The following is a 25,046-nucleotide window of genomic DNA, read 5'->3' as shown; positions in this document are numbered from 1 at the left end:
GTCCTGCCTGAGCCCCAGGCACTCCAGCGACCAAGATTTGTGCATGGCTGCAGCCTCTCCAGGCACACAAGGACCTGTGTTGTTTGGGGTTCTTTTTTTTTTCCAGCTTTTAGAAATGTTTGTTATTGTGGTGATGGATCCTGCCAGTCAAAACCCTCCTCACCTCCCTCCTCCTCCTCTCTAGCTGAAGGCTTGTCAAGCCAGAAGGGAGGAATCACCACGGTGCAGCAGGATCAGCAGAGCACGAAGGTGCTATCTGGTTCCTCCAGAGAAGCAGTCCCAACCTTCCTCCCTAGCTGGACCAGTTCATTAACCCTGGGGTTTTGGGATGTGGGAGGGACCCCAACCTCCTGGCTGCTGCCCTGTCAAAGAGGCTCGAGGCCACGGACCAAACAGGGGTCACCATCCCCGGGCCACCCAGGAATGTTTCAGGATCTCAGAGATGGGTCAGGGCCATGGCTCCCCCTCCTCTCCCTTCTCCAGGCCCTTTTTGGGAGCAGCTGGAGAGGCAGGCGGGTGGCTGAGGACAGCTGAGCCCCTCCACGCTGCCAGGAGGGATGCTGAGCCATCCCCCTCCAGGAAGGGACCTTCCCTGGAGCAGCAGCACTGCCCCAAGGACACCCCAAAGGCAGCCGCGCTGGGGTACGTCCTCAGGCCAGGAGGGGCTTTTTTGGCCATTTAATGTAAATCCTGTGTCCTGCAGCCACTATGACCAAATTACCTCTTCCACCCTCCCTGAAGGTGGAAGAGACTGAGCTCCAGGACCAGATGGGTCCCAGGTACCCAGACAAGACTCGGTGGGACAGGCTACGTCAGACACCCCCAGCATCAGCTACTCCCCACTATCACCCCACGCACGCTGCCAACATCACCCCAAAGACACAGTGAAGTCAACCCAAGTTACCCTTGTTTCCCGTTGGCTGTTGAGGCAATGCAGCGGGCACACGCCACGGAGAAGTCGTGCCTGGAAAGGTTTTTGTAGCCTCAAGTGCAGCAGGTTGTCCACAGAGCTTGTGCTGGTTCCATCCTTGGAGGTTTTCAAGACCAAACTGGATCAAGCCTTGAGCTCTGACCCTGCTTCGAGCAGGAGGTTGGACTAGAGACTCCCAAGCTCCCTCCCAGCCTGAATTGTCCTAAACTATCATTTCTGCTTCCAACTTTTCCCCGTCCCAGTGTAAGTCCAGGCAGGCAAGCAGATGGAGCAGACCCTTACCCTGAGGAACACCCCGGGGCACGAGCCCGTCTCATCAGGCAGATGTGGAGGTGGGGAGCCCATGGGGAACCCAGCATGGTACCTGGCAAGTTGAACTGCTTCTGCTGGCGTGGGCACTGCGGGGAGGGGTGCAGGGGGGACGGGGGCGTCGCGCTGGGTGGCAGCGGCGGGGCCGGCGAGGAGGGTGTGGAGGAGGTGGTGGAGGAGGGGTTGCTGCTGGAGTCTGGCTGGTAGGGCACCGGGATGTGGTCCTGCGGGACATGGGGAAGGAGAGAAGAAGAGAGGAACCGGTGAAAGCACTGCCGGCCGGTGCCACCCCAAGGTACTCCAGTGCAGAGGACCCCAGGTGACAAGCGAGAGCTACACAGGTCATCCCAGTCCCCCGTTTCCAGAAGCCCTAGAAAACAACCAGAGCCCCAGCCTCGCCTTTCCCAAAGTCATTTGTATTCATAGTTTGCACCAAGGCCATTTCACACCAGAAATGGGATTCCTCTCCCAGCCCCCCCATGCTACGCACCTATGGCTGAGGGCTCCCCAAACCCTGCTGGCCCTGCAGAGCTGTGGCCACCAAGACCAGAGTTGGGGGCCGCATCCCTGGGGCTCGGTCCTTAGAGACATCAAGGACCTGGCAGCTTCTGCTGACCTACTTTGAGCCAAAAATCCAGCACTCTGCTTGAGCTGGGGCAGATTTGAAAAGATCAGCCAACGCATCCCAAGACATCCCTTGCCCTTCGTTGACCCTTCCTAATCAAGGTCAGGATGACAACTTCGGGTGCACCTCTCCAGAGCACACTGTGATGGGCGAGGAAGGGCCACCTGGGAGCAAAAGGGGAGGAGGACCTACCTGGATAGCTTAGATCTGAAAAGGAAAATTGAGGCCACAATTTCCCATCTTGCTCATGACCTTGCTGCCCAATGTGGGGACATCTAACAGGATCTGACCTTCAGCAGCACTGAGCACCCCCCTCTCCAGACAGGTCACCCATGGCAAGATCTCTCCAAGGTTACAAAATCTGCACAAGCCTCCCCCAGCAGTTAATTTTGTCCAAATTGATTAATTTTTAAATGAGCTGGGCTTTCCAGGAAACCCACATACATTTTGTATAGACCATCCCGACACGCACGACAATCTTGGCCAGGTAAATTATTTTTTAAACCAACTCTGAAGGCCACTAACAATGAGATTTCAATGGCATTCACAGAGAACAGGGTATCGCTAAAGAAATGCTTTTAGAAACATCAAAGTAAAGCACATTTATAGAGGAAACTTAAACAGAATGGGAATGCTCAGGTCAAAGCCAAATATATATATATGTATATATACACACACACACACACTGTGCATCATCATGCTCTGGTTAGAGAAAAGCTAGGAAAGGCGAAAGGACTGCACAGCAGAGGCAGAAGGAGAAACAGGGCTGATGCCCTTCGCGCCCGAAGCCTTTCTCAGTGAGCCGAGTCCCTTCCCCAGTGCCCTCTAATGAAACGATAGAGCGTAGTGCCTATGTGAAACAAACCACTGGAAGGACGGGCGCTAAAACAAGAACGCATCTCTATTTCTTTTCAATTCCTGCAGTAGCTCTCCAGCCTCAAAAAGCCGTTTGCATCACCCCATAACAACAACAAAGCAGATCATTACGCTAAGGATCTCCTAAGAGCTTTAGCTTTAAAAACTGCCTCCAGGAGAGCATCATCCGGTACCCAGCCTTCGCTGAGAGCCAGACGATGCCGAGGTCCGGGAGGAGCTGGGGGGTCCTGCCAGCCTTTGGGAAGGCAGGGTTTTGGCGACCTGTTCCCCGTCACACCGAGGGTTTCCCTCGCTTCGAGCACTTCCAGCCTGCAAACACCTCACCCCGCGCTACCTCTGGCCGCCCGCGAGAAATTTTCCACTGAAGGGAACAGGCTCTAAATTTCCTCACAAATATCCCGATGCCAGTTTTATTGCTATTAATGCAGGGCAGAAGCAAGCAAGCCAGGTGCACTGTCAGGTCGGGCTTGACCAGCTTTGCCAGGGACACAATCAAATTCTGCGCTTGTTTTATTTGTAACAATAAATTTGTTATTTACGGAAGTCTCAGGTGGTAACAGAGACTTCAAACCACCCCAAATTCAGCCTAGACTTGGAGACTGAGAGGCCACAATGGAGCAGGACCAGTGGGACACAGGCTCTTTGGAAAGTGCTGATCCCATTTTATTTTTAAAAGAAATACCCTCGGCAGATGCAACCCCCACTGGGAAACCCAAGGGGCGAGGGGTTCGCAGCTCTGCTCACCCTGCCTCGACACCAAGCTCACCCTCGCTCTGCTCCTTGAATTAGCACTGGTCCATGGGATTATTTTTTTTTAATTTAAGCCCCCAAGCAGGTTTCTAGGCAACTCCTACCCACAGGCTGACGCACACATCAGTCCCACAGCGGTGGAGGAGCCTGGAGACCCACGGAGACACCTGCAAGGCTTGGTCCTGGCTGAGGGGCTGGGACATGGCCCATCCTGGGGACAACCCACCGGTCCCCTCCAACCCCAAACACAAGGTCAGAGCATGGCCCCTTTTGTTCTTAAATTCCTTCTTTTAGAAATTGCTCTCCGAGCTGTGCTCCCACCCTGCAACTGGGATTGATGCTGCCGAAGGACGTGCCCTGGGAAAGCTGCTGCTCCTCGTGCGAGAAGCATCTGGGAAAGCCGAGGCAAACGGGGTGACTCAAGCAACCCAGCTCGGGTGGCATTTGAAAATGCCACCGGTTTTGGCCCCCTTGTCTGCAAGAGCAGCAGCTGCACGTGAAGAACCAGCAAAAGCCGCTGATGTTTCGGCGACGCGGGGCCGGTCCCCTCTGGCAGGGGGTGGGCGCGAAGCGGGTGTTCAGGGCTGGTGGAGCAGCTCACCTTGTTGAGTTTGTTGGTTTTGGGGAGCGTCTGGCTGACATGCAGATCCGAATACCTGGGGGGTTTCCGCAAGGGGTTGTTGATATCGCAGGGCACCGACTCTGTCCGGACTAACCTTGCTGGATTAAGAAGGGAGAGAGGGGAAAAGGGGATGGAGAGGAGGGGGAGAGAGATGGAGAGACATCAGAGCTTCGAAGGAGTACTTAAGGTCACCCTGCGCTTGCAAACCACTCTTGAATCGCTCTCCAAAGCAATCCCCCGCGGCACCTCCAGCCGCTCGGCTCCTGCCCCGGGATGGCAGCCAGCCTTCGGGCTCCCCCTGCACCCAGGCTACAGCCAACCCCTCCCCGGGACGTGGAGGGGCTTAAAGCCCCCCGCGGTGGGATGCGAACTGCATCCTTCTTCCCATGCTGAGGGGCTGCAATTTGGGGAGGCTCAGCAGCCACCCCATAAGCCAGGGGCGTCAGCCAGCATCAGGAGGAGGCACCGTCCTCTTCCTCACCGCAGCTTTTCAGGGCGGGGGAAGGAGCCGGCTCAGAGCACCCTGCTCTTGTTGGAGAGATTTTTTTTGGGGGGGGGGGAAAGCCAGCCTGCAGCCCAGGGACTTGGGAACAGGCTGGCTGCAGGGCAAGGCTTTTAAGAGCTTTTGGGGGGGGCTGAGGCCACCCCAAAGCCACGCTGCTCCTTGCTCCCGTGCTAAACCACACAGCGGGCAGCTCCGGCTCTTGCAACATTGCAGACCGCAGCCATAAATCCCAATTTCTGCCCATCCCAGGAACCCACCTGCCCCCGGCAGCGTGGGACACTGCTTTCCCTGCCTCCTGGTCAGGGTTTGCAGCAGCTCAGAGTATGCCGGGGGGGTCTTCAGCCCCTTCCACCCAAATTTGCTGCAAGCAAGGGTATGGGGACCAGAGCGGAGGCTGCAAAATTGCCCCTCTCCGAGCCGCGGCATCCCCATTCGTCTTGCGAGGTGCCACCAGCGCAATGCATTTCCCCGTGATTAAACTGATGAGCGTGGTTTTGGTGGTATTTAACAGAGAGTAACGGCCTTAAGAGCTCAAAATTCAAGGCAATGGTAATTGGAAGCGTTTCCCTTAGGCGGTCGCAGTCCTTTGGCCGTCGGGGAGCACTCGGCCAAAATCTGGAAGAAAAGAGGTGGGAAGCGACGCCCGTCGTCCTGCTGCAAAGTTCTCCCTCCTCTGTGGATTTTAGGATGGGCTCTCCCGGAGGAGAGCGGGATAAGGCAGCTCCAAAAGCACCACGAGCATCCGCAGGGGCACGGCCGCGTCCCCGTGGCGGGGACCCCCATGCACCGACAGCGCCGCGGGAGATTTCGGGTCCCACGCGTCCACCCTAAGCTCTCGACGGTAGCAAAAGGCTAAAACCTGTTGCACTTACCCCGTGCGGTGGGGAATCTGAAAAGAAAAGGAGGCAGGGGAAGGGTGGGTGGAAGTGGTTTGCAATGCAAATCTGCCTCGCCCCGAACGGCTCGTCTCCCTACAAGCGGAAAAAACGGTGGGTAAAATTTTCACAGAGCGCCCAAGCGGTTCGGGAGCCTCCGTCCCGCCGGCCGTCAGCGAGGGTCGGGCTCCCGAATCGCCCGGGGGGCTTTTGAAAGTTTTACCTGATGGCAACATCCACGGAGGCAGAAGGGGGAAGAAAGGCCCTTACCTCCGCGGTGGATGATCAGGAGGTGACACGGAGGGGCCTCTTTGGTGCATTTGTTGTGGCACTTGAGCCTGGCGGGGAACAGAGAAAAAGGCGTGAGAAGCCAGGGCGAAGGGGACGCGGAGCATCACGGTCCGGCCAAAGGGATGCGGCTCGGAGCAGGGAGCATCGCTGCGGACCGCGGACCCTTTCTCCACCCAGAAAGATGACTTGATGTAATATTTGGGTTGTACACAGCCCCTGGGTGCTCGCTGCCTGGGCGGTCCCATGGGCAAACCCTCCCGGATCCCTGCGGTCTGCAGCTTGCGCTCGGGAAGACGCGCGATTCCCAAGCCGCCCGCCCGGGCTGTGGGCACAGGGATAAGAAGCGGTACGGGACACGTCACCGGAGCATCAGGGCTGTTGGCTGGGAGGACGCGGGGGCTGCACGCCCCTGGCAAACGAGAGCCATGGTGGGTGCATCTGCCCCGACGGAGGGGTGCAGGAACCCCCAAACCAGCCCTGCCTGGGGGGGTGCCCAGCTCCCCCCTTCCTCCGCCAGCTGCAGGGAACCGGGCACCCGCCAGCCAGCTCCAGGATGCCCAAAATTGTCATTTCTGCCAGCCTCAGCTGAAATAAAAGGAGCAGAGACCCGCGCGTGGGGGAAAGCCATTTCCCCCTGACCACCATCCAGCGCTAACGCTGCTTTACGCTTAATTAAATTCAGGGGCAGCGGAGGGGAAGGAAGCAGCTGCCCCGGCCCCCTTTGGCTCCCGATGAATCTCTGCCATTGTGCCCTCCCTCCTCGCTTTATTACCAGGACATTTAACAAAAATAATGAGGGCATTTACGGCTACGTTGAATATTCTGCAGAGCTTTGGTTTCGCAGAGCCGGGGCAGGAATCGATGGAAGGCTTCACCCCTGGGTCATGCATATAGGCATAAGCAGGCTCCCGCTGCCCCAAAATGTTCCCGTTCATTCTTAATTAGGGATGGAAACGAGTCCCGGGCTCACGCTCTGCCACGGTGGCCCTGGCGGAGTGGAGAGAGCCACAGGGGAAAAGGCAAAAAGGAGGAAAGGATTTAAAAAAACAAGGGTAAAGGATGAAAAAAAAAAAGACGGCAGCTACAAGTCAATGAGCTGGGTAATGAAAATTCAGGAGCCGTGCGTGTTAGCTTTTATTGCAAAGCCGTTCCTAGAGGGAAAGGCAGCGATTAATTTGGTATTCGAGGCTTGGGGGGCTTTGGGGTCTGTTTGTTTGTTTTACCTGCTTGTTCCCCTCCTGTTTCTGGGGAAAGCAGCGCCGGGGCCGGGCGAAGCCGGCAAACCTAAAAACTTTGCGTTCACCCTAACTTCTTACAACTGGGGAATTTATTTGCTCTTTTCTGAGTGACTGCGTTCAGCTCTGGGGCCCCCAACAGAAGAAGGACATGGACCTGTTGGAGCGGGTCCAGAGGAGGGCCACGAAGATGATCAGAGGGCTGGAGCACCTCTCCCACGAGGACAGGCTGAGTTGGGCTTGTTGAGCCTGGAGAAGAGAAGGCTTTGGGGACACCTTACAGCAGCCTTCCGGTACCTGAAGGGGGGCTACAAGGAAGCTGGAGAGGGACTTTTTATGAGGGCGTGTAGTGACAGGACAAGGGGTAATGGCTTTAAAGTGAAAGAGGGTAGTTTTAGATTAGATATAAGGAAGAAATTCTTCACTATGAGGGCGGTGAGGCACTGGAACAGGTTGCCCAGAGGAGTTGTGGATGCCCCAACCCTGGAAGTGTTCAAGGCCAGGTTGGACGGGGCTTTGAGCCCCGTGGAAGGTGACCCTGCCCATGGCAGGGGGGCTGGAACTAGGTGATCTTTAAGGTCCCTTCCAACCCAAACCATGCCATGATTCTATGCCTACAGGCAGCAAGACCGACACGGAGTCGGAGCCGCAGCGTCACAGGGGCAGGTCCCAGCATCCCTCCTCCCACGTGGGGACCAACCCCAGGCAGGGACAGCAGGCAGGGCTTGCAGGCAGCAAAGCCTCCGCTTGCTTGAGCACTGAATGCAATAGGAATCACCACTTTAGAATACATATATTTGATAATATCGCTTCCAGAAAACGACCACCAACTGCAGAGTAACCAGGCATTTCTTGCCCAGGTTTAAATCCCAATTCACTAACTCATCAGCGTTTAATCAACGGCATCAGCAATCGTTATCACTTCATAGCTCCGGCTAACTCAGTTACCCACAGCCCATCAGCGTATTCCCGGCACCCATCCCTAGAAAAGGCAATCGTGTCTCCAGAAGCAGCTTTACTAAGTGCTGATGGCTGCACCATACTGTGTAAGAGATGGGCTATGCCGGATTTAAAGCGGTGTAAGTGGCCCCAGCTCTGCCTCGCTATCTTTTTCCAGTCCTGCCCAATTTTATGGCCAGCGCAGCCCCTCTCCTTTGCATCGCAGTTTAATTGCGGTTTGGGGTGGGTTGGCTCCTCGGTGCCACAGCATTGCCAGGAAACAGAGGGCCACAAGACTTCTGCTGATGCAAAAAAATAGAGGATACAGCCCAAGGCTGTGGGCAAAACGCATCCGACACCCGGAGCTACCCCGCAGGCAGGCGATGCTCTCATCCGAGCCGCTCTCCACCCCCGGTGCAGCGCATCCGTCCCCCCTTCTCCTGCAGGCAATTCCGCACGTAACCCTGTAACGCGGGCATCTAAAGCCAGGCCAAGGTCGGCAGCGAGCGGGGAGGCTGTCAGGATCTGACTCAGAGCTCTGATGAGAGCAGAGCCGAGGTCTGGCGGGCAGCACCCTCCCCGAGGACCCCGCTCCCATCCCCAGCATGCAGACCCGTCCTCAGCCCCGTTTTGGGGTGTTCTTCACCCAATTTCATGTCTCATTAAGGCTTCCTGTAAGGATGAGCTGGCGAGAGGCTGGTTGCTCTCCCCGTGCCTGAGCCCCTGCTCGGCTCCAGCAGCGAAACCCTAATTATCCCCCTCGCAACGTTAAGGAATGACACAAACAGCTCCAGTGCCGCAACGTACTTGCAGTTTTTGCATTTTAAGCCGAACAACATTCCTTTCCCGCAGACAGTGCAGGTCTGAGACATCCAGTACTTGGTGGAAAACCTACAGAGAGAAACACGGAGAGTGGACGGGGAGGAGATGAGGCTGTGCCGCCCCACCCACGCTCCTGCAGAAACACCTCCCGAGCTGCGCTTACCTACCGAGCCCCGATTTATCCTCTCCTTGCTGCCCTCAAACACTGCTGCAGGTGTCAAGGTGTCTTTTTAGGGATGCCAAAACACAAGTCTGAGCCCCCCCTTGGTTATGCAGAAGGGCACAGCCTGCTCCAAAGGGGTCCAAGCCAGCCAGGATGGGCATTAGCCACCGGCTCACTGCGGCTCCCCAGCTTTGCCCAGCCCAGCCCCCAAAACACCTCCCTGCCCTGGGGACCCAAATTTCCAGCCCATCAGAGAAACGGCTGCCCCATCGAATAGCAGCACCGAGGCCATTTCTAGCGCTTCTCCTTCTTGCAGTAGATATGGAAGGACAATAATCCGGAGATGGGAAATTTGCTGAAGGCTGGCAGGGTCACGGATTATACGCAGCTTTTATTGATAGCAGCTCAAGCCTTATCTAAACCAAATCTGAACTGAAATGGAATTTAAATGAGCTTCTAGGACAGCGCAGCCCAGCATGGGAAAGAGAGGGAACAGCCCCGAGCCCCCCGTCCCGGACCAGAGATGGAACGGGAGATGCTCATCCCCTGGCGCTGCGGCAGGCTCGGCGTACCTGTGTTTTATCGAGTTTCCTAGATCTCGACGGGGGATCTGCGGGGACCAGCGAGGCACTGACAGCGTATCTGCGGGGAGAGGAGAGACAGGGAAACCCATCAGGTGGTAATAAAGGTGAGAGCAAGGGTTCAAGCTTTTGGGGAAGGGAGCAAAGGATGCACACAAAAAATAGGGTTTGCCTAATATTTCCTTGTAGAGAAGTCCTGGGCTCCCTTTCTGGAAAGCAAGAAGCCTCTGGCTTTGCGCTTGCGTCTGTGGGGAACCAGGGTCGCCTGCCCACCCCCAGCACCCAGTTTGGGCCAGGGAGAGAGGTGGGAGGCGATGCACCCTCCCCACGGGTGCTGCACCCATCTGCACACAGAGGGGGATTGCAAAGCTCTCGGAGCCACGTCATGATGTCCAAACAAGAAAGGGAAAATGAAGCCAAAACAGCAACTGCATAATTTATTAATAAGACATCACATCTTGCGGTTGCGGCTGAGCAAAAAGCCAAGCGTCAGCCGCTTGGAAGGCAATTTAACTCATGTTCAAATAGAAGAGCAAAGTAAAAAGCAGCCTCGGCACTCTCCTTCTAAGGGAAAAGGAGGGAGAAAGAGTAACGGGACCTTGGCTGGGTAAGGAAAAAGAGATAAGTTCATTAGTGCCAGCCAGAGTGGGCAGGTAATTAGCAGCATGGCCATGCCGGCGCTGCGCTCGGACTCCGTCTCCTGCCTCAGCAAGGGCAGCGACTCTCGTCCTCCTCCTGTGGGCATGCACGAGCGACGGGAGAGATCCTGCCCCACGGGATGCTCAGCCCCGGGGGGGATCAGCGCCAGGGATTCAAAGGCTGGATTTTCAATAAGGGATTCGAGAGGTTTCCCGGGCACCAGCAACCAGCCCCGGCACGACACGAGCCGAGCCCCGGCGCGGAGCCGAGCGGCAGACCCCAGCTGGAGCCCGGCCGTTTGCTCAGTATGCCAGCAAATCCCTCGCTAAATACGCTTTCAATATTTTTCCTCTGAGTGGGGAGAACCACTGTTTGCTTTAATATCCCATTTTAATATAGCGGGCGGCAGGGCGTTTTAATTGCGCTCTCTTTCTGAAGGTTACATTTACATGCCGCTTCCCGTGCAAGGCACCCACTGCCGGGGCCGCTCCGTGGTCGTTAAAAGTCCTGGGAGCATCCTAAAACGCATCCATCCCCAGTACCTCCTGCCAGCAGCTGCTCCGGCTCCTTCTCTTACTCCGCTGCCTCAGTCCCGGTCACCCCTCGGGCACAGCCAGCAATTAAGATGTTGGAGGACTACAAAGTTAATTAAGGTAATTGCTGCCCCCAGCCCCGGGCAGGCTGGTTTACACCAGCAGCATGCCAATATTTTTGACCTGTGCTTCTCACCAGCCCTTGCGACCCACCCCGGGTCCTGGACCGGCATCCCTCCCACCACCCCGCTATCTGCTGCTCCCAGGGGTGCCCACGAGCCCCAGAGATGGGGCTCTAAAGAGTGGCACCACCCCCCCCCAAGTGCTATTCGTCCCTAAACATCATTTTCTCATCAGTAAATCACATTACACAAATAAGTTTCCCCCCCGCCTCAACACCGGTCCTTGATGAACTAAACACACGGGCAAGAACAGCTCCTTTCCCAGAATTAAATTACAACCTCCGCTTTATCAGCCACAATTTATTTCCACTAACTTTCAGCTGGCCTCAATTAAATCCTGCCATCCCGGAGAGGGGGAGAGGGGACATAGGCAAAGACGGCTGAGACTTTTAATTACTTTCTAAATGTGCTCACTGCAAAAATGTATTAAAGTGTATCGGGGATTTTAACCTCCTAACAAAAATGAGACCTACGTGATTCACGGCTAATTATGTTCATTAGAGGGAGCGATACATGAAGGATCACGGCGTTTAACAATAGACCTGCTGTTTGCAGGAAGGAAAACAAGCAAAGCTGGGCAGGAGGCCAGGGGAAGGTGCCCCACTGCTGCGGGGAACAGCCCCAAGGGTTTGGGGGGCTTTGAAGTTAATTAAGTGATTCTCCCCTTTAACCTCTGAATATGAGATGCTCGCCCGGAGGAAAAGCTCTTTCTCCCCATGCGACATTAAACCAGGGTGATGCCCAAAGGGAAGGTGGAGATGCAGCAGCCTCCCCCCGGCACAGGGTGAATATTCTCATCAAAACCCCAAAATTGCCACAATCAGAGGAAATTGCAAGAAAAAAGAACTCTCCTGGCCACAGCGTGTCTCGCCGCTGCAGGGGGGGGCCAGGCTTTGTCGTCGGGACCCTGTGATGGAGAATTGCCAGACCCCAGGTGCTGTGGCTGCCCCGACGGCACCGGGATAAGTTGACCCTTGCGAGCTTTGAAGCGTGACAGCCGGCTGCCCGCCTGCCTCCATCCTTCTGCTGCTGGCAGCTCGCCGCCCCGCGCTAACGACCCCGAGCTGCCCCGCAACGATTGATGTCTCCTGACCTCGTGTCAGTCATTACTTATACGTTTATCACCAGCACCCTCATCTGTGGTTTGAAAATCAGAGCTCTTTTAGCCATAATTCCCCTCGCACAAGTGCGTGAGGGCAGTTTTAGGCTTTTTTTTTTTCCCCCCTCTCCTCCTCTGAGATGGTATTTAATGGGCGCGGGTGTAATTTCCCAGAGAAGGATGCAGCTGGTACCCACCGAGCAGCCCAACGGGGACCCCCCAGCTGGGCTTCCACCCCCTTCCCGCCTCCCCCATCACCCAGCTCCCCAATGGCATGACGCTGCCCGATGCCACGGATCGATCCTCGCAGAGGGGCACATCCCCCCCGACGCCGGGGAACGCCACCCTCCACCTGAACACCCCAAAACCTCCGCGCTTCCCTTTGCCGCAGCATCGCGCTGGCAAAGGTCACGGCTCCTGCTCCGTGTGGCGCAGCTTATCCTTGAGTCAACAGCCCGCGCTTGACGGGGATCAGATGTGCCGGGAGGAGAGCAGGGAAGGGGGGAAAACTGCCCGGGCGGAGGGTGACAGCCGCCTCCGGCACATCACTGACAGCCAACATGGGAGGAGAGCCCTGCCGCCCGGCTCCCCAGCGGTGACAGGCAGCTGTGACAGCCGCCGCTGGTCCCTGAGTGGCACCCGCGCACCTCGGAGGTGACGGGGACCGGGGATGCTGCCTCGGCCGTGACGCCCTCCTCACCCCCACTGCCATCCCGACAGATCCCTGGCGCCTTTCGGCTCCCAGTGCGGATGCTTCCCCTTCGCTCTCCGGCTGGGAGATGGGATGCCTGGGCATCTCCTGCACGGAGAAGAGCAGCCAGAGCTCCCCTATCTCATTTATTTTGGGTTTCCACCCTCCCTGGGGGCAGATCAGGAGGGCAGCGGTGCCCTCAGCAAGCCCCAACACCCTCACCCAATACACCAGGAGCATCACCTGGGGCTGGCAACCGATGGGGACCATGTTTTGGCACAATACCCCCCTTATTCATCTCCTGGCACCTTTCTGGATGCCTAGGGAATCAGTGCGAACGCGTTATCCATCACGGCGACAGCCCGATAAACAAACTCTCCTCCTCCTACTACAACAAACAGCACCGGGCGATGTTCCCATTATGAATGGGACAGAGAAAATCGATAGAAGCGAACTTGGAAAGCATCCCGGGATGAATCACCGCCAGGCTGAGGAATGGCCAGGAGACTTTGCACTTGTCTGCAGACGTCCTACAGACCCGCATCTTCCCTGGGCAGCCACCAAAACACTCCCAGCACCGGCCCCGGGGTGGTTGAGTCCCCTGGGGTGATTATGGGGAGACACCGGGGTGCAGCCTCCTCCCAAAACAGTTCAACAACCGCCTGGAAGACAACAACGACAGGTCCAGCGTCAGGTGTATCTCTACCACCCCAGCCCCAGGCAGAAACCGCAGCCCGGGGACCCTATCATGGTGGTGATGGGGGATGCTGGCAGAGGTTATTGCCCGCATAATCCCAACTGGGAAGCCAAGCACACCGGCGGGCTGCTCCGCAGCAAAGGGTGCACCCAAGGGTGCAAAGACCCTCCACGAGACACCTCGGTCCTCGCTCTGGCTGGTTTTAGGGCCAAAATAGGATGGGAGAGATCCCCGAATAGCTCAGCGGCAGCAGCAATGGTCAGAGCAGCAGCATCAGCAGCTTTCCCCCTGCGCTATAAAATCCAAGCAGGATTCAAGCTAAAAAGGGGATCACCCTGCCCCCTCCGTTAGTGCACGTGGCAAATATTCTGCAATCCCGGCCAGGTCCAAACCCAGCGACATCCCCGCGGGGTTCCTGCTGCTGGTGGAAGGATGATCCGGCGGGTCGAAACGAAACTTCAGCCCTTGCCGAGGGGATCATCCAAAGCAGCCGAAGAAGACAGAGCTATTTCAGAGCATCTCTCTAGTAAGAAAACAGAGTCACTTTATAATCCCGGCAGTTCCTCTTTGCAGCGTGACAATCCTATTTATACAGCCAAAATGTCATGTTCAGTCGCTTCGCTGGCTTAAATACTCGCATTGTGATTTTTTTCCCCCCAGCTCGCAGCCTTGCAGGGTCAATTAGGCTCACCCAGGCAAAGCTGTACTCTGCTCCGCACAGCGCTGCCGGGGTAGGAAACCCTCTGGTGCCTCTCCATCGGAGCGTCCCGACGGAGAAGCAGCCAGCTGTGGCCAGATGTGGGCTGCAGGCAGCTCCCAGCTGGGCTGCCAACACAGCCGTGGAGTGCTCGTACCATGGCTTGTACTGGCAGCAGGAGAGGTTCAAAGAGGAGAAAACCACTGATGGTCACAAAGAAATGATGTCCCACTTGGCAAGTCCCCTACTGAAGGTGGTTTGGGCTGGGACAGCGTTTAAGAGAAGTCTCTTCCCTACGAAGCCACCCCCAGCATCGGGGGCGGGATGCCTGTGGAGAAGGGCTGTGATCTGAATGGCACTGGCTGCTCACGCACATGCCCCATGGCACCCTCAACACTGGCATCATGCTCTTGGGTCCTGCCTGGTCCTTTCCAGCTGGATTAAGGGCTCCTGGATTCCCAGCGCAGGGCTTGATCCACTGGACATTATCTTGAATCTCACTCCGCCAGCCATACCTACCCAACGCCAGCCCTTCCAAGGGCTCTTTCACAGATGCTCAGGGGCTGAGGAAGCGCAAGGAGCTCTGGTGGCATCTCAGCACTTGCCACTTACTTGGCCATCACTGGTTGACCACCCAAGCCTCAGGTAGGCACAGCCAGGCTGCGTACCGGGGCAGAAAGTCAGCGCCATAAACTGCAAAGTCCTTGGTCACAACGCCAAGAGGCAGAGCCAGGACCGGGATCCAGGAGAAGTGACCCACCAAGAACAGGGCCAGAGCAGCACCAAAGGCAACTGTGGATGCAACAGAGTTGACGTATAGGACTGGGCTGATGCACCCAGCTGGGAGAGGGGAGATGGGCATCACTGGAGACCACATTAAAACAGCCATGATCAGCTCTCGAGGGACAAGACAAAGGCTTTGAGGGTTCACTCCATAACTCCATGTACCAGGGGATGCTCCATGGCTCTTGTCTTGCTCTCAGGCCACGGAAAGAGCATCTCTGTTGCGTGCTGCAGGAAGGCGTTCAGCGATGTCCCTGCATGAAGAAGCCTCACACAGAGGTTCAGTTTATGGGCCACTGGGGACAGACAATGGGTTTTTCTCTCCTGGTACACACAAGGTCTTGGGTTGGGTTGTGTTGGCTGCTCCTTTCCTTCCGCAGGGTTGGACGTTGTTGGCCCATCCTGGAGACCATTGAGCGGGTGACCTGATCTGGATGCACACGGTGACAGTGCTCTGGCTGGCCTTGCAGCAGCGAGAGGACAGGCAGAGGGCACAGCCCAGGAGCAATGCCAGCTGCCTCCAGGACACCCAGATAACGGAGACGCAAACAGAACCTACTAGACATAAGCCTTTACAGTAAAAAGGAGAAGATCCAACCTGATTTCTGGGTGCTTGTAGCAAGTAACAACACGACTGTGGTGATCACTTATTCACCAGGAGTGACCAGATGCACCAAGAAAGGGTCCTGGATGGAAGCAGACAAACCATCTTCTGTCCCTCAGCCATAGGGCTGGGCTAGTTCATGGCCAAGCTAGAGTTCAAGGGCACCCCAAAAGTCTTTACTTCCCCCCTTCTGCTTCCCCTCCAAGGGCTGCTAAGGAAAAATTTAATTTCAAAACCAAAATTCATGGGGATCCTGCCCCTGCGTGAAGGGGACTTTGCCCCTCCAGCAAGATTTGTGCTGCAGGAGAAAGAGGCTCCTGCAGCTCCCTGCCAGCCCCTGCGCTCTCGCTCCATGTCTGTGAAAATCTATTCCCATCAGGGCAAATTGACTGTTAAAAATAAGAGAGGAGCATCCAAACCCGCCTGCGATCAGGACCAGAGATGACACAGATGGGAGCATGCTCCTGCCACAAGCAGCAAGACGCACTGGCTGTTGAAAAGAGATCATCAAGAGACAGCCGGGGAGAGAGGGGTCTCGCCAAGGGCTTGCCAGGCTCCTCTCCTGCATCTCAATCCGACAACAACATTTTTTTGGTTTCAGTGCTTAGGGAAGTAACTCCACATCCATCCAGAGCGTACCAGGTGCTGCCGTGCTGATCCCACAAGAGAAAAAGGGAAGAGGCATTTTCCTTTTTAAAAGCTTAGGTGCCCGTGGTCATAGGGATGGGATATTGTGGAGAACTTGGCTGCCAAACCGCATCTGTGCCTCAAGGATGGGGATGGGGACAGGGAGGTCCTTGGGATGCGGGCTGGGCATGATGCACTGGCTCACACCCGTGGTGAGCCCCATGGAGCTCATCCAGCAGCACATGAGAAAGCCGTTGCATTTAAAAGGCAACGAGAAATAGTGGCACCCCAGGAGATGGGATGAGGTGTGACCCCCAAACCATGACTAGTGCTTCTAGTAGGACCTAGAAGTCATGGTACTTTGGACCAGTGACAACAGCAGCAAGATGAGAGCAGGGACCCGAGGACACGTGAAGCACCGTGTGCCGGAGCAGGGGGAAGCCACCCAGGTCCCATAACAGCAACGCCGGGCATGGGCAAAGCTGCAGAGATATCTACGCCTCTCCACAAATAAACACACCTCTGCACCGCTCAGCATAACTCATCTTCTCCCCACAAGGTAACGAACCCTGGCATCAAGCTCCATTAAACCCCATCTCTCTCCCCGCAGGGCCATGCTCAGCACCCGGCTGCCACGTGCAGGATGTGGCCACTCTTCCCACAGGGTTGCAAACCAGAAAGTAAACGTGGAAGCAGACAGAAACCTGGGATGCAGCTCGAGGACAAGGCCACCGGTACAGAAATGATGGAGAAACACAAGAGAGCCAGAAAAACTACAATCTAGTGGGATTTTTTTGCCTTGCATCAAATTTTCCCTGCAGGTCCCCAGGAGTGAGGGTCGCCGAGTGCATGGACACTGATCCTGCAAGGACCAAATGGTTTTGCTGATGCCAAAACCTCTCAACGGGGATCAACCGGGTGGTGCAACCAAGCCCCTCTCTCCACGGTTCACATCTATCCCAGAAAACAAACATTCACAGCAGCCAAGAAAGTTGGAGGGCCGAGGGAAATGAGAAGAAGCACCTCTCCAGCAGCGTTAGTCACTTGATAGCCCATCACTTCTCATTGCATCACATTCCTGCGATGCCACATTACATCAGGTTATCGCACCACGGGATGTAATCCAACGCTGATGCGTGAGGAAACCTAATGCAACAAGACACGGCGGGGGTTTGCTGAGAATGGGTTTTATTTCTTGGTTTCTGGTCTGCTAGTCCCCATCATTCTGGACTGCAAGTTGAACTCAGCCGATGCCGCGGGGGAAATAGCAATGCAAAAATACCCCTCGCGCCAGGCAAATCTGCTGGCTGTGCCAGCGAGAGTCAGGTGGTTGGACACCTCTAGAAACAACATCGCCTGCCCACGGAGCTCCTGCCAGGTCCCACTGTCCCCAAAGCCAAAGAAAGGGGAGCAAAAGGATGCCAGAAAAGGCTCGATAATTCTTCAATGATCCCAAACAGCAGCTGATTGGCGTAAAAAAATAAATAAAGAAAGAAATGGGGAGGTTTTTGCCTTGCAGAGGGCTGGGAGAGGTGTGGTTGTGGGGATGCAAGCAGGGTGGAGGAGCTGCCCCATCACACCGGTACCCAGCGCCTGCAAACCGGTGCTCCGGGTGGCCGGTGAAGCCGTCCCGGTGCTGCTTCCCGACCCAGTGAGAAGTACGGCAAGGAGGAAAACCTGCCAGTGCCGGGGGGCTGGACAGGCAGGGAGAGGTGTTGCCTGCAAACCACCTTCTTCAGCCAAGAAGTAGAACAACTGGAAGAAGCCAAAACGAGCCAGAAAGAGCACATTTTTGGAAAGCAAACAAGGGAAAAGTCTGGGGAGGGGAAGGTGGCAGAAAACCAACCTGGATACGGAGTTGGAGGAAGTTTTTAGCTGAGCCACCAGAGACAAGGGGAGCTCACCCTCCCCACAACAGCTCTTGGCATGCAAATCGCTCCCAGCAGCTGCCCCGCATTTTCTGGGAAGGTTTTGTTTAGGCTGAGCGCCACGCCTGGCTTGTAAAAGCTTCAATTCCTGCAGAATTCATCAGGGCACCGGTCCGAGACCGGGAAATAAGGGTCAGGCTGTTTCTCCCCGGCCAGCAGCAACGCCCTGGCTGAGCTCATCAACCCAAACGCACCCATTGAGTCCCACCACCAGCATCTCCTGGAAGAGAGCAGATCCGCAGGCAGGATCGGAGCTGGCTGCTGGGATCAAGCTCTGTGGGGTTGACCCCGGGGCCGGCTTCACCCAAGACTCCGCATGGGCTCAAAAGCCTGCAAGCAGGAGAGGTCTGAAAAGCAGCCTCCTTGCGTGAAGGTAAAACCGCGGCTGGATTTACAAAGGAGCCCTTGGCAAAGTCACTCTCAAGCGACAGCCAGCCGGTGGCACCAACCCAGGCAGCACGGAAAGGCTCATGGCTTTTCCAAATGACAGCAGCCACCCTCCTGCACCCGTATTATTGCGATAGGAGAGCATACCTGTTTGCATAAATCGATATTCAATATGACAGTGGGTTTGTATGTATACAGACATATAGAATCAAGTTTCCAGGCTTATATTTGCCCAGAAGCACCCACATATCTCTAATCACGTGCACGAAGTCCTCCAGACCATCGATGCACAGGCGGACGCCCACGGTCACGTCCTCTGCTTGGCATCAACCACCACCCACCCCATGGAAGGGGAACCCGAGGGGGTCACTTGGACTTACTTGCTGAGAAGGTGGCTTCGGTGTGGACAGGAGGGGTGGAGGGGAGGAAAGGCGGGTACCCCACGAAGAAGGAGCGCAGGGAGCGCTCGGAGAGGAGCGGGGAGCGCTGCGCAGGGATGTTCTCGCAGCTTCCCACGCTGTTGTGGATCTTGAGGTTCAAGGGCTTGTTCTTCTTCTTGACTCTGAAAGGAAGAAGGAGGAGAAAAAAGGAGAGAAAAGTGAAGGGCAAGAAATCAGGGGGGGATTTGCTCACTGGTGGGGAGGAGGGAGCGATGCACTGAGGGACTGGTGGCACCCGTAGGGCTGCTCATGCAGGGAGATGTCGCGCCGCCCCGTGAGCTTATGCGATAATTAGACCCGTATCCCTACAAGAACTTTCAATCCCTCCCCATCATCAAAAAAAGGCAATTTTCATTAAGGAACACATTGCATTCAAGAGCTTTTCCTCCTGCAAAACCTGGCTGAAAAGGGTCAGTTGGTCCAAAAGCCCCGTCATACCCAGCCTTGCTGGCCTTATCACAACCCCAAAATCACCTACTGCCCGCCAGCCCTCTGCGGGACTGCATCACCCCTCCGTGCCCCAAGCCGAGAGATTTCCAACCCAAACCCGCCTGCATCAACCTCGCTGATGTTAAAAGACGTGCTTGCGGTAACGTCCGAGTCCTCGAACATCTTCGCCCAAGACCCCAGGTAACTGCCTTCTCCCATTTGGGGCCAGGAGGGCTGGATGTGCTGCTGTGCCCCCCACAGCTCCTCTTTATACCAGCTCAGAGGCTGCCAGCACGGGGTAAGGTTTGCTCTCCGAGGCAGCCACCACACAGAGCTCATCCCAAAACACCAGCCGTTACTAGCAGCCCCGCTTCAAATGGGGGAAACTGAGGCACGGAGGGATTACGGAAAGATTCAGACTGCTTGCTACAGCGCCTAAAATGGACTTAGGCACTCGCGGTGCTGCTAAGCTCGAGAGGAGCTGCTGTCTGTGCAGCACGGCAGCGCTGGTCCCGGCTTCTTCCCACTGGGAGCGAGGCACTGGCACCCAGATCACCGGCACTCTGCAGCACTCGGCACCTGCTCCAATTTTAATGTCATTTAATGTCACCTACATCCATTTTAGGGCCCAAGCAGCTGAATTGAGTATGACCAAGGGGTAAACTGCAGCGGAGCATGTCACCCAAGGCTGTGAGCGGCCCCTACAGAAACCCAGGGAACATCTCACCGAGGCACAGGACCACGGTGTGGACAACCCGAAGCACTGGGCAAGGTTCATCAGAAATGAAATGCTGCAGAGCAGGGGGGTACAAGACACCCACCCCTCAGTTATCCGCCCATTTTTCCATCTGCCTTGCGCCGTGACGAGGACCAGCCATCGCTTTGGTGGCTCAGATGGGCCCAAAGCAGCACACGAACCTGAAAGATTTGCAAAGCGGACTGTCCCCGACAGCTCGCAGGGGCTGGGCTGCGGGTTTCTGGCCCTGCTAAGCCTTGCTGGCTCAGCCCTCCCACCCTGGCCGCATTGCAATAGCACAAGGGAGAGAGGAGCATCGTCTGCCCGGCCCCAAAGCAGCCGCCGGGAAAGGCAGCTCAGCCCTTTTGGAGATCTGGAGGATTCGGGGCAGAGACCCCCATCCAAGCGCGGAGCGGGCAGTGTGACAGCTCACGGTCATTAAGGACCGTCCTGCCCGCCCAGCAGCGCAGCTCACGAATGGCTGGAGATGGTTTTCTCGCAGGTGACACCCTTAGCATCGATGCACAACTGAATTACAGCCTTTAATTCAACCTGCTGCCTTCAATTTCTGGTTATATTGTTACATTTAAGGCGAAAACCAACGTGGGAGCAAAAGAGGAGGCGAGCAAATCGTGGCACTGCCGTGACAGCAGCGGCTGAGCCCATCCTGCCGCAACCCGGGAGGGAAACGTAGAGCACCTTGGCCCCGAAACCAAACCAGCACCGTGGAATGCCGTGCAATGCCGGGCAGCGCCGTGAGCCCTGTTAGAGTGGAAATCAGGAGAGTATAAACCCAGACACTGCTCTCTCCCTCAGCTTTCCTCTTTGTGTCCAAGAGCTGCTTTCCTGCAGACACCTGTACACTTACTCGCAGGCACCGGGTCCTGCTGCCATCGCTCCAGTAACGTCAACCAGGGATGCACCCGAGTTCGGACCCCCTGCTCCTGCCCGCAGGCGAGCCGTCCTCCCCAGGGCCACGCACCTCCCGCCGCCCCGGGGCCAGCAAGGCCCGGGGGCAGCTGGCCCTGCCCGCCCCGAGGGAATGACGGGGCTGCACCCGCTTCAGCAGAAGAAAATTAAACCGCCCTCTAATAAGCTAATTGTTTCCTCGCACAGGAAAAGCTGCTGCTGCCGTGAGGGTGGCTGTAATGACTTCGTTGGGTGCGCTGGGCTCGGGGATGGGGCAGATGATTGCCTCCAGCCGGGGCCAACAGCACAACCCTCCTGGCTCGGAGCCCGCGGGGGTCCCATGCACCGGCAGCCCCGCGGGCGATGCCCTGCTGGGGGGACCTGAGCTGCCCCTGGCCCTTAACCCCCAGTCCTTAAAGCAAATCTGCAAACACCAAGGCGAGGAGAAGCCTGGTGTCCCCCAGAGCTGGTCCAGCCCCTCCGTCGTTGATCCCAACCCAACCCAGCGGCACGACCACGACGTCTCCGCCGAAGCTCCCGGTGCAGCTCTCCCGGCGCGGGCACGGCCCCAGCTCCCTGCGAGCTCTGCCCCGGCACTCGGCCCAAAACGCTTCCTGCAACGCAGTGATTAGCCACTAATCTCATTTTTTTCCACCCATAAATCAGTTCCAGACCAAATATTTACTGCGAGCATCATTTCCTCGCCAAGCAGGGCTGGTGACAGCTCTCATTATTAGGAAGGATGAGTGATTTTGGACAGAGAGATTTCTGTCTCTCCCTGTTTCTTCAGGGGGAAAAAAAAAAAAAAAAAATTAATAAATACACACGGACACCGTGATCCAACTGAGTGACCGGCAAGGGTTGGCTGCCTGTCTCGCTGTGACCTCGATCCCTGTCCCTGTCCCAAAAGAGGGGGAGCAGGGACCAAAGCATCCCTGCCACCAAGGAGAGGAGCGGGATGCTGCAGCAGGAGCATCCTCACCCCTGGCAAGTCCCCCGCTGCAGGCGGGCACAGGGACAGGGTGACCTGCTGCAAGCACCCCAACATTGGGGACAGCGGTGTCCCAGCTGTTAGGGACCCCCGAGGTGTCCCTGGGGTGCTGGGGGACTGAAAGCAAACCTGCCCCTTCACCTCCCTGGGTGGGCACAAGCGCTCGGTGCCCCCCCCAGGCTTTGAGTCCTTCTTGAACAGGCTGAGATGGCAGCTTGCCCCTCCGTGGGAGAGGGGCAGGATACGGCCCCAGAGCCCACAGCGCCCATGGGGAGCCCGGGAGGAGCTGCAGGGCCAGGGCAGGCACGTGGCTGCGTTGCAGAGGACACGGTTGTCCCCTTGCTGGCCTCCCCCTGGTTTTGCCCCCGACTGGCAGCGGGTGTCCCAGCACCGTGCACAATCGGGTGGTGCACCCAGAGAGCAAACCCCCACCCCATCCTCCAGCAAAGGCAGCGGCAAATACTCCAAAAGCCGGAGGAGGACGAGTCCTGCAAGCGGCAGAGGGCACAAACAAGGAGCTGCAAAGACATCCCAAAGGCGACGCGGTTCCTCTGCTTCTCTGCAAACTCCTCTCGGTCGCTCCAAAGCGGCCCCGAGGCCACGACCACCAATTTGGGGACAAGGCCAGCAGGGTGCGGAGCAAACCCCTCCCTGCCCTGCAAACCAAGCCCCGTTTGGGGCTGCTTGTGCCAAAAGAGGGTCAGATACCCCCTTGCTGCATGGGCTTCGGAGCAGGGGTGCAGTACGAAGCCGGCCACAGGCACTGCATAAGGGACTTGCTACCATGGGGGGGGGTCACAGCCTCCTCACCAGCCTCCTACCTCCACCCGTTTGCATTGCAGCATCCCAGAGCGACACTGGGATGGTTCCCCTTGGCCTTACACCGGCGGTGCTCCCCCAGACCAGCCACGGCCCCAGGGCAATAACCACCCCGGTGGGAAGCACCTCCTCGCCCGTCGGGGTACCCTCCCCAAGGGCTTTGCAGAGGGCTCCGAGGGAGGCCCTTCGGGGAATGCTATTTCATAGAATCATTTAGGTTGGAAAAGACCCTGAAGGTCATCGAGTCCAACCGTTCAGACCACCCCGTGCCCCTGCACCACCCGTGCTCGTCTCAGCCCACGGAAGGAGCACCAGGATGGGGACAATAGGCCACAGCCCCCTCCCCATAACCTACCGACAGGACTCTCGGTAAAACTCAAAGGGCTCCGGGCTCCTAGAGGGATGCGTTTTGGCCAGTGACTGTGCCAGCAGGATGCGGCCACCTTGGGAGAGATGCAGCCGGGGCTGCGCCAGCCCAGCCCCACTGCAAAAACCTTTCCTCCTCCACGAGCACTAAGCTGCTCCTAAATTAGGCTTTTTCTGCTCCGGGGGTGAAAAATCTCTTGCTTTTCAGGCGGTAAGCAGAGATAAGGGTGTAAATCCCGTTCCCGGTTTCGCCCATCTCTGGCCAACATTTCCATTTTCCTTCATTTACCCAAGCCAGCATCGCACGAGGGGGGAAAAGCTTGTGCTGGAAATGCATCGTGGTCCTCCCAGCCTAACCCCCCAGGACAGCCCGGACCCCACAGCCCGGGGGCGGGAGGACCCCCCTCCTCTGTGCCAGGCTCTGCTGGGCATCACCCCCCCGCCAGGCTCCCAAACCTGGCGAGGACAGTGGAAGCGAAAAAGGGGATTTTTTTTAAAAAACAAGGAAGAACATCCGCTTAATTCAATTTGCCATAGGGATAAAGCCCCAAGACAGCAGCAGACCCCCTGCTCCTGGATGGGGGCCAGGCTGGACCTCGCTGCTGGGGATCTCAGACAAACAAGCCCTGGCCGGATTGGAAGCAACCGGCAAAGTCCAGCGCACGATGCAAGCCAGGCTCGCTTCGATGCTCGGGGTGGGGGTTGGCTGCACTAATCCCCCCATTAAGCACCATTTCAGACCTCTCCAGAAGCTGGCAAGTTCTCAGCTGCTTGGCTGGGGAAGGGCAGAAAAGGCGAGCGCTCCCCCTAAAACATCCCGGTGATTATACAGAAACGCTGATGGAGAAGCAAACGCGGCAGAAGGGAAAGTACAGCACAGCTCTGCAAAGCCGCGGGGCTGCGGAAGGGGCTATTTAGATGGTGGCGATACCTCCCAGCCCCCGGGAAGGACCATTTTCCTCCAGTCACAGCTGGACAACTGCTGAAATGAGAGGCCAGCCCGCGCTGGAGGAGGCTGCAAAGCACCAGGCGGGGGGAGCGGAGGGTTAGTTATATACCAGTTATTTTTTATTTTGGCTTTAAAGGGTTTGTGGGGAGTGAAGAGGACCATGCGCAGTCCATCTCTAGGCTTGAAGCCCCCCAAAATCTAGGAGACACCCTGGGGTGACTACAGCAAGCCCCTGCCACCCCCAGGGATGGCAGGAAAAGTGCCACTGCAGGGAAAAGGGCTCCTTTCCGGCCAGATTCGGGGCGGATCCCCAAATCTGAACATCCTGACTATTTTTTTTGCCACTCTGGGAGCTTCAGGTCCCCTCTCCACGCTCGTCCCAGCCCCATCCCCGCTGCAAGAGGCTGCAAAGCCGGGCAGCCCCGGGGGCTCTGCAAGCACCAAGCACCCCTCGCTGCAGGGGTGCCGGGCTCCCCGCCAGTGAGACAGGGCCGGACCCAGCCCCTCGCAACCCCCGGCTCTCCAAACCTTTTCCGAGATCACCGGTTCCCAGCCCTTCCCACATTGCGAGCCCCACGGCTGCTCCTGGCCCTGCAGACCCTCCCCAGCATCCCCTGTCAGCCTGCTCCGCTCCGTTACCTCTCGCCATCCCCTAATCCTCTGCACGGCCCAAAAAAACCTCATTTTTATCCTTGCCTTCCCCATGCATCTCCCGAGGGGGGACACCAGACACAGCACCCCCCACCCAAGCCCCCCAAAACCAGAGTTCGCGGGAGCATGGATGCTCATTTCTGCCGCAGGCTGACATGGATGCTCGGGAAAGTCGGCGCCGCTCGCTGGGAGCAATTCCACGCCCAGATAGGTAAATGCTAACTATTAGGGACATAATTTCATGCGAGAATTTGCTAAATGTATGATGATGGTATTCAAATAAAGGAAAAAAAAAAAAAAAAGCCCTGCTAGTTTGAAGCGTTTAATGCAAATCCCTTTAGGTGTCAATCCAGACTGAATGGCTC

General features: G+C 56.8%; 1 protein-coding gene across 1 annotated transcript in view; it reads right to left on the bottom strand.

Annotated features, from left to right (window-relative positions):
* KSR2 (kinase suppressor of ras 2) overlaps nucleotides 1-25,046 on the bottom strand; it is an 82,769-nt gene that overhangs the window by 32,640 nt on the left and 25,083 nt on the right. The window contains exons 5-10 of the mRNA XM_075167232.1: nucleotides 18,772-18,953; nucleotides 9,516-9,585; nucleotides 8,766-8,849; nucleotides 5,764-5,831; nucleotides 4,093-4,217; nucleotides 1,296-1,464 (exon numbers count right to left, since the gene is read on the bottom strand). Coding sequence (XP_075023333.1) covers nucleotides 1,296-1,464; nucleotides 4,093-4,217; nucleotides 5,764-5,831; nucleotides 8,766-8,849; nucleotides 9,516-9,585; nucleotides 18,772-18,953 — 698 coding nt within the window. The remainder of the gene's footprint in view (nucleotides 1-1,295; nucleotides 1,465-4,092; nucleotides 4,218-5,763; nucleotides 5,832-8,765; nucleotides 8,850-9,515; nucleotides 9,586-18,771; nucleotides 18,954-25,046) is intronic.

This window comes from Calonectris borealis, chromosome 18 (genome assembly GCF_964195595.1).
Source record: "Calonectris borealis chromosome 18, bCalBor7.hap1.2, whole genome shotgun sequence".
Taxonomy (NCBI): Eukaryota; Metazoa; Chordata; class Aves; order Procellariiformes; family Procellariidae; genus Calonectris; species Calonectris borealis.
The sequence above is the reverse complement of the archived record's forward strand: the minus strand, read 5'-3'. Positions and strand labels throughout refer to the sequence as shown.